Here is a 9783-nt window from a genome sequence, read left to right on the forward strand (position 1 = left end):
ATTATGTTCAGTGGGGAATTACTAAAACTCTGAATACCCATATGGTAACCTTATGCTTTATTAATTTTTTGTAGTGTGATACCATGTGAGATGCCAGAGTGACTATGTGTTAGAAAAGAAAAAAAAGTAAGTGAACAAAAATCCCCCAACATTTCTATATTCCTTCATTCTAAAATAATTATTCTAGTGATATATTAAAGACAACCTTAAGTTCAGTGACTAGAGTCCTCAGCTGTAATTTAGAGATCACAGGTTTGAGCCCTTGATTCACTAAATGGCTGGCTCTAGGCAGATAACATTTTTGACTCCAACCCTTAAATGTGTGACATGGAAAGGACATCATTGCTTTTTCAGATAGCCCACAGTCATAATAGTATACTTCACTCAGCTAAAAACCACCTCAGGCTCAACTCAGTAGCAACCACTAATTTATGAGTTCATTTAAATGTCAAGGCCAGTATTAAATGAGGGCTGCCCTAGAGCTGAAACCTAAGCAGCACCCAGTCTTGAACTCTTGTTTATCTGACTGTGAGGTGGACCCATTCCTGGACAGGTTCAGGTCACCGTGGGTGAAAGCAGCCCCAGTGCAGAGAGGGGTGCCTTGCTCAGAACGCTGACTTACAATTTTGAGGATTAATTCAGACAGCAAATTTTGGACTTCCGGTTGGCCTCTGAATAGATATGCCTGAACATGTGAGTGATATATTAACTGTCACACCTGGGTTCTATGCCACTTCTTGAATTCAGAAATGGAGCTGGTACCCCACAAGGTCCACAGATCATAGTATGAGGAGAGAGGGTTCTGCCAAAGAAAGGCCATGTAAATACAAGAACAGGTGCTCACCAGGTAAAAACTGTAGCCTTCTGATCTTCCTGCCTCCACTATTAGATAATAAAGAACAGAATCTTTATTCTCGCTGTGTGTTCCCTGAGTCTATGATGAAGTGGTCAGAATGAATTTACGTCCTAGAAGCGTATCTGCAATGATGCATGACTGAGAGAAATCCCCAAATTTCTCTGCTCCTTGATTTCATTCTACCTGAAGCAGAATATTGATTTCATAATTTTCAGAAGGGCAAATGGATGCAGTCTTTTGTTGTTGAGCATTTTAAACATTAGATAAATTGTAAACATTATGCTGTATCCTCAAAGCCTGTGGTCTCGGATTGTTTTCACTATGTAATCGTATTCTTTTTACTCTCTGAATGACAGATTATTCCCATGCAATTTACATTGTTCTGCCACAGATAAAATTTACAAACATTAATGGTCTTTGATAAGTTCAGCAAAACATGGATAACTGAATTTAACAAATACACCACCAGTAAAAATATTATAAATAAAGAGACAGATATTTTAGATGAAAGAGTGAATAGCATCAGCCATGGATAAATAGCATAGGGTCCCTGGCTACTAGGATTGCTGTCAAGCATGCAAGGGCTCTTTCATCAGGGCTTCCTTCTAGAGACCTGGCAGTAGAGGGACAATCAGTAGCCTGAAATCACAAAAGCATTGTGTTGCTCGTATTTCCACTCAGTAATCTCTTCCCTGTAGAGTCTTAATCCAGCCCTATGGCTCCAATGAGCATCCTCGAGGCAACCAAATTCTGAAAGCCTACTTCCAATCCTATGGCACCACAAACACAACCTTACTATTTAGTGCTTAATAACCTTTCCGACCTTGTAGATATTTTTGGTGGATCACATCCACAGAGCAATTCTTGATTTTTACCTTTCTTCTAATGTTCCCTTTCTTAACATCAGGACCAATATTCGTGCCAATGACACAAAAGTAATTTCTCTTGTTCACTCCTTTCTCCTATCAATGCCAAATGTTGCATCTAGTTTCACAATACATCCTCAACCCAGCATCTTCAACCCAGCATCTTCAACCCAATCAGCATCCTCAACCCTATCAGCATCCTCAACCCAGCATCTTCAACACAATCAGCATCCTCAACCCAGCATTCCCAATCCAGCCACTTCTTCCTTCTAGTCACAATCTCTTTAAACTAGTAATAACCCTTGCTGAGTCTGCTGCAGCCTTCAGAGGGATCTTTCTGGCCCATATTTGTCCTCTTCTGACTTCCACGTATTTTTTTTCCAGAATAAGTGGCGTTTCCTTCTCTTTCTTTTTTTCTTAGTCTTGCTCATTCTTAGTCATAGTCTTAGTCTTAGCCTTAGCCTTAGGCCTATCCCTATCCCTATCCCTATCCCTATCCCTATCCCTATCCCTATCCCTATCCCTATCCCTATCCCTAGCCCTATCCCTAGCCCTATCCCTAGCCCTAGCCCTAGCCCTATCTCTATCCCTAGCATTAGTATTGGTATTAGATATGGTCACACTACCTAGGCCTGGCTGGCTGGGAACTTTTTATGTAAACCAAGCTAAACTTCAGCTCCTACAGCTTCTGTTTCCCTAGTCCTAGGATTAAAAGCACAAGCCACCACACTACGGTACATGCTTTAGAACATGGCTCTTCCTGTACCACATCTCCCCTCAGCCAAACTTTGCAGTGAGTTTTACATATTAAAGTTGAACTCTAGTTGTTTCTGTGGCTCAAGTTCTTGATTATCTAGCCATGTCCACCCATAGGTGGATCCCTCCTTGGATCTTTTCTCTTGTCTGTGCTGCTCCTGGGAAGGCAGAGGTTTGAACGTGGATTTGCTGATGGCTCCAAGCTCTTTTACGATGAGAGTGGGGAGCATTCCATTCCATCTCTTGCTTTCTCAGCCTGGAATTCTCATCCCTAGACATCCCTTCTGAATCTGTCTTTCTCTAGGAGTCAGCCCTCCCTGACCCCATGCTCTAAAAAATGTTTCGTTCAACATTACCTGGAGCCTATGACCACTATAAACATTAGTTTCATCTTTCCCACTGCGATGCAATTTCCAAGATGATGGAGACTCTCATTTGACTGTTTATTCCTTGTTCTAAACTTAGACGAGTGCCTTTCCCCTCATACACATCATGAGCTTGCATTAAGTTATGGGAAGAAAGAAGCCAGAAGAGGACAAGGAGGGAGGGGGAAGGGAAGGAAAGAGGGAGAAAGGACCTGAGAGAAGCAGCAGCGGATTGGAATTCCACAGAGGAACTTGGGATAAAGCTGGAGGCAGCAGTGGGAGGACTCGAGGCTCTTCTCATCCTCCAGGGGCAGCGTGTCTGGCTTTGGTTTCCTATTGTTACTCACAAGGGATTCTTGTTTGTACAGACTTGGAGTTCTGTCCAGGGAAGACTTACATTCAATGTCTCGTGTTTCTCCATTATTCTGTTTGATGCAGTGTGAATAAACTTCAGGGTGTTGAATGGAGCAGGGGAAGCCCAAAAACACATTAAGGGGATAAATGCAAGAGAAGGGACAAGTATTTGGAAGTGACTTGAATATTAAAGACAATTTTAGTCCCAAAGATCAACTGCACATGCAAGTGGAGAGATGAAAATGATGGGGTTTAAAGAATGATTAGTCTGAAAGAGCCTGGTGCTTCTCAACCACCATGTTGTGAATTTTAAGTGGAACGCATACCATATCAGCTGTACACAGACTCAACTGTGGTCCAGGAAAGATTCAGAAAAGATGCCTGCTTTTCACTGCCAAGGATCTATTTCTTTCTTATTTGAAAGAGCTTGTTAAATATACAAGAATGTTAACATAGGCATGTTTCTAAAAGTGAGAATTGTTCCCCCTGATAATGAGGTACAGAGCCCCCCCTTAGGAAGGGCACTAAACTGTTGCTCACTTTCACAATGATTATATCAGAGTAAACATCTTCTGTAGGTGGAAATCAGAAGCTCTGACGATGGATGGGATGGATGGATGTAGCCTCTACCTGCTGAAAAGCCTGCCTCACTGTAGCTGCATGTGAAAAAGGTCACACTTCCTTTCTAGCAGCTAAACAATTTGAATATAAATAAGCAACTTTTTCCGCCTGTCAGTTCCCGCAAGAATATTTAGTGCTGTCTCCTTTAATGAGTGCTCATTACAGATGAGTGCGAGTGAACACATTTAATCAGGGTAATATGGGGTAATGATCATGTGAATGTCTTTTCATTGGGTCCTGCTCCATCTGTTCCAAGCCATTTGTCCATGTAAAACTGTCAACATTTTGAGTCGCTGACTGACAGGTGAAGCCAGACGTGTATGGTTTTCATCTCAGCTCCAGGGATTCTCTGATTTTTTTTTTTTTTTGCACTAGAAGAAACCTCCTGAAAGACCCAAAGGGGCTCTCTCTTGAGAAGCAGCTTTTCTTGAATTTATTTCATTGATCATTAATGTATTTAGCTCACTCTTACCTAGTACAACAGTGAAGCCAAGGCCCACAGCTACTCTGATTAACATAGTAGGCTCCTAAGAGAGACTGGAGGATCTGACTCTGGAGGTCTTTTTGAGCTCTGATAGGCAGCTTCTTGGTGATGGGTCATTCATTAGCAATCCTAGTTTCTACTTGCCATTCACAGACGCTCATATTCCATCATCCCTTGGTATAAGATGTTCCAGACACAGAAGTGTAGTTCAGTGACAGAGCCCTTGCCTAGCAAAAGCAAGGCCCTGGGGTCAGTCTCAAGAACCACCAACAAAATGACAAGATGTGCCTTTGGGGTCCTGGGTCAGCTGGTAAAATGTTTACCTTGAAAGCATGAAGACCGGAGTTCAATCCCCGTAAGAACCCAGGTAAATCAAGTGGTGGCAAATGCTTGTAATCCCTTTATCAGAGAGATGGAATATTTGTTTAGAGCTCATTGAAGAGCCAGCCGAACTGAATCTGTGTGTTGCATTCCATTGAGAGACCCAGTTTTAATAACCAACATGGCTGGGACCATGTGGAATAATACACCAAAGACTAATTTCTGGTTTCTCTTCATATATGCACATATGTGCACTTGGACCTGTGCGCACATGCACTTGCACACTTGTGCACACTCATACATACCTGCACCTCCACATACATGCACATCTGCATACACATGCTCATGACCCAAGAAGACATGGCTATCTCAGACAAGTTTGGTGATAGCTCTTGTCTCGAGGTGACATGCTTTTGGCACGTGTGCTCTCTGAAGAGAAAATGACTGTCTTAATTAGGGTTTTTAATCCTGCACAAAACATCATGACCAAGAAGCAAGTTGGGGAGAAAAGGGTTTATTCAGCTTACACTTCCACATTGCTGTTCATCACCAAAGGAAGTCAGGACAGGAACTCACACAGGGCAGGAACCCTGTGTGAACCCTCCTGGAGGCAGGAGCTGATGCAGAAACCATGGAGGAATGCTGCTTACTGGCTGACTTCCCCTGGCTTGCTCAGCTTGCTTTCTTATAGAACCCTAGACTACCAGCCTAGGGATGATACTACTCACAAGGGGCCCTCCCCCCTTGATCACTAATTGAGAATGCTGTAAGGCATTCTCTCAATTACAGCATTACAGGATCCCATGGAGGCATTTCCTCAAGGAAGGTTCCTTTCTCTGTGATAACTCCGGCTTGTGTCAAGTTGACACACAACACCAGCCAGTGCAATGACAAAAAATTGTAATGGAAAAGCTGTAGCTTACGCCTTATGGTGTGTATTTTTACTCAGTTGTCTCTATTCCTTAGGCTGGTTCTAACAAGTTACAGTGAACTATCTGAGAATCCAGTGACCTCTACAGATGCTAGGATGCAAGAGACAAGGAGGGTAGGCATGATTGAATTTTTTGGCAAATTGTGTGTTCCCTTTTCTGTTTTTTTTTTTTTTCTGTCGGCACTGAGAGGTTATACTGTTGTTCTGGGCTCAAATCTTCCCTCTGCTCTCTTGTGCTATGTACACTCTAGTGATTTAGTTTACAGTGGTGAACTCTATGACCCAGGCTGAAAGCTCACCAAGGACTGATCCATGCTGTAAACAACATGGCCATGCTAGAAGAGACGAAGTGAACTGTTAGTGTTATGTGCCTGTTGGCTAGGAAGGGAGAGTTAGAAATGGTGTTGCATAGTGGCTTGTGTCTCACCCTCTACTGTGTAGTAGCTCAGTTTGGTTCTACTTCACAAGCCAAGCAATGAATGATTGAGTAAATGCATGAGTACTGAGCCTCATGGTACTTAGGGCGGATCAGTCATGTTTGCAATGGAAGTGCCAGGAACAGTAGCAGAACACTTGAGTGAGAAAATGAGGAAGTCCATGGGTTTTGGAGTTTTCGACTTCACTATTCCGCAGATGGGTGCTCCTCCACTGTGCTTTTCTAGCCAGCAAATTACAAAATAAAAGTGATTTGCACTGAAGTTCCTTCTTTTTAACAGAGGAAGAACGACTTTTGTCCCATCATCCTGTCCCAACTTGGATCTGTGTGGGAGTGTCCACTCCCAACCTACCTCCCTTGACAGCTGGTTGAGAGCTTTGCTGTTGGTTCCCCCCACCTCACCAAGCATGAGGTAACCCTACGTGAAACTGTTAAGAACGCACAGAGCAATTGTGTCTTAAGGAGAGTGACTGTCACTTGTTTTTACATCCTTCCTCTTCTAGTTGTCTGTAAATAAGGTTCTGGTGAGAATCCTGTCTGAGCCCCTGGGGCGAGGTAACAGAAGGACTTACGCCTTGATATGGGGTCTCGTGAGCATTTGTATTACATGCTAAGCTGGAAGTTTTAATTTACCCAATGTTTATAAGCTGTCCTCATTTTTCACTCTGCCGATGAATTCTCTAAGGAATTCACATTAAACACAGGATTCACTTACTGTACCTTTAGTCTTATATCTTAGTTAGGGTTGCTATTGCTGTGAGGAGATACCATGACCATGGCAGCTTTTATAAAGGAAACCATTTAATTGGTTCCAGCTTACATTTGAGAGGTTTAGTCCATTAGTGACATGGCGGCAAGCATGTGGGCACACAAGCAGACATGGTGCTGGAGAGTATCTGAGAGGTCTACATCCTGATTTCAGGCAGTGGGAAGAGAGAGTGAGCCACCAGGCCTGGCTTGAGCATCTGAAACCTCAAGCCCACCCCCAGTGATACACTTCCTCCAATAAGGCCACACCCACTCAAACAAGGCCATATGCCCTAATCCCTTTAAATAATGCTACTCCCTATGAGCTTATGGAGGCCATTTTTATTCAGGCTACCACACCTTAGAGCAGCATCTGGAAACTGCATTGTTCTTGCTTTTGGGGGGACTTTGGTTTTCCATCAGGGTGATTTTGTCCCCAGAATCATTCGATATTGTCTGGAAATGTCTTTGATTGTCACAGGCTAGAGATATGACGTGATGTGATGATAATTGGCAGAGTCACGTCTATGATAGCCATCCTACATTGATTACACAGGACTTCGCTTCACCCACCAAATAAAACAATTTTCCACTTTAAAATGTCAATATATTCGAGGATGAAACAATGCTCAGTACATAGCATTCTCTAAACATGAAAATGCTTGCTTGTTTCACTCTAACCTATGGGACAATTATAACAACCCTTTACTTGCCCCTTCAACTCTTACCTGTGGTAAGGTTTTCATTGTTTTGGAAGGAAAACAGAGCAAAAGTTTCAAACTCTGGATCATCAGCAGATGGTGACTCATGGGGATCCTGAGTGATCTTCGTTTTGTTTTGCATGAACTTCCTTAGGCTTTGCCCAGTGTCGGTACATATATGTAAACTATATTCCTAAGCTCTGTGTATACTAATGTTACGTGTTCATATTAAGAGTGCTCATTTGTGTGGAAACCAGAGTCCAACCATGAGTCTTACTCCTCAAGGATATGGTTCACCTTGGTTTAATGAGATCTGGCTAGGTTCATCTGAAACAGCTTTGTTGGGAGACCATTAGACTGAAGATTTTGCTAATCAGGCTTATCAGTGTCATCTCTGTTTCCCTGTGTTATTACCACAGTGAGTGTTCTTAAAATTGTGACTTCTGGGGGATTGAACTCAGGTTCCCATGCTTATATAGCAAGTACTTTACCGGCTGAACTGTCCTCCTAGCACCTTTTTAGCCTTGTGTTTTATCATGTGTGACTTATTATTTAACAGTGTTTGAGGTGGTCCTGAGCTGCTGATTCTGCACCCTAGAGAACTAATGTGTAGGAAACGTACCTTCTTACTCCTATGGCATCTCTATGAAAAAAGTGATTTGGTTTTGTATGATGCTTGGGGATGCTTCACTAGCTTTAAGTAGAATCTTAATTAAGTAAGGCTATGCATGAAGGTGGTCCTCACTAGCTACGTGGACGCATCTGGTTGCACAATTTACTTGTGATGACTTTGACACTTAAGCAGACCGGAAAAATGCAAAAGCCATCAGTAAGGCACAATTTGTTTCTATGGTATCTTGTTCTTATTTGACTGTCTTTGAGTTGAGATGGCAGCGCTATAAACAAATGAGCCCCACCTTCCTCTTCCACTGCCTTTGTGTTAGCATCGTCCCCAAAGGGACTTCGGTCTAACTGAAAGAAAGAAGAAATCATAAATGGCTGAGACCATGCAGAACTCTATGTATTATTTAAAGAAGTCATTGGTTTTTCCTCTTTAAAATGATGGAAGGTCAAATGTTCTTCTTCCTTCTGGTCGTGGTGGCACAGTTTTTCACTGGCATCTTGGCAAATGGCCTCATTATAGTTGTAAATGCTATTGACTTGATCATGTGGAAGAAAATGGCCCCACTGGATTTGCTTCTCTCTTGCCTGGCAACTTCTCGGATCATTCTGCAGTTGTTTTTATTGTTTGGACAACTGAGTCTATTCTGTTTGGTGAAACACACTTTATTTGCTGACAATATTACCTTTGTCTTCATTACAAATGAACTAAGTCTTTGGTTTGCCACATGGCTTGGCGTTTACTACTGTGCTAAGATTGCTACCATCCCTCACCCACTCTTTTTGTGGCTAAAGATGAGGATATCCAGGTTGGTACCATGGCTGATCCTTGGATCTGTCCTCTATGTAACTAGTACTACCTTTATTCATAGCAGAGAGACTTCAATAATTCCTAAACTAATCTTTGCAAACTTGTTTTCTAAAAATGCAACTCGAGTCGGCACAGTGAATGCCACGCTATTCTCCGTCTTTGTCCTTGGACTCACACTGCCGTTGCTCATCTTCACCGTTGCTGTTCTGCTCTTGATATTCTCCCTGTTGAACCATAGCTGGCAGATGAGGACTATGGTGGGCACCAGGGAGCCTAGAAGGCATGCCCACATCAGTGCTATGCTGTCCATTCTGTCATTCCTCATCCTCTATCTTTCCCATTACATGGTGGCTATTCTGATCTCTACCCAAGGCTTCCACCTTGAGAACAGAACCTTTGTATTCTGCTTATTGGTTATTGGTGTATACCCCTCATTACACTCAATTGTCTTAATTTTAGGAAATCCTAAGTTGAAACGAAATGCAAAAATGTTAATTGGCCATTGTAAGTGGTGTCATTGTGCAAGAGCTTGGGTCACCTCAAGGAACCCAAGACTCAGTGACTTGCCAGTGCCTGGTACTCATCACTCAGCCAACAAGAAGCCTGTATAATGCCATCTTAATTGTCCAGTTTGAGGTTTAATCTTAGATTTGGTACTCTTTCAAAGAGTTAAATTGATCATCAAATTACAACACATGTTGGCAGATGACATCAAAGTCCATATCCCAGTTGTCATGTTGAAGCATCACTTTGTAAGATGATGTCATAGAGAAAGCAGAACAAATGGACTCTAGGACTTTCTGTATATTTTTCTGCAGTGCATGTGAAATCTATAATTTTCTCAAAGCAAAGCATTTAAAGAAGAATAAAAGCACCAGACTGAACTTACACTACCAGAAGGGCAGAACTCTAT

The 9783-nt window shown here is 42.4% G+C and overlaps 1 protein-coding gene across 1 annotated transcript; it reads left to right on the forward strand.

The window, feature by feature from the left end:
- Nucleotides 1-8497: 8497 nt before the first annotated feature.
- On the forward strand, nucleotides 8498-9486 carry Tas2r1 (taste 2 receptor member 1). The gene has a single exon (XM_028767517.1). The coding sequence runs from the start codon at nucleotides 8498-8500 to the stop codon at nucleotides 9479-9481; it is 984 nt and encodes a 327-aa protein (XP_028623350.1). The 3' UTR covers nucleotides 9482-9486.
- The last annotated feature ends 297 nt before the right edge of the window (nucleotides 9487-9783 follow it).

Source organism: Grammomys surdaster, unplaced genomic scaffold (genome assembly GCF_004785775.1).
Source record: "Grammomys surdaster isolate TR1022 unplaced genomic scaffold, NIH_TR_1.0 174, whole genome shotgun sequence".
Lineage (NCBI taxonomy): Eukaryota > Metazoa > Chordata > Mammalia > Rodentia > Muridae > Grammomys > Grammomys surdaster.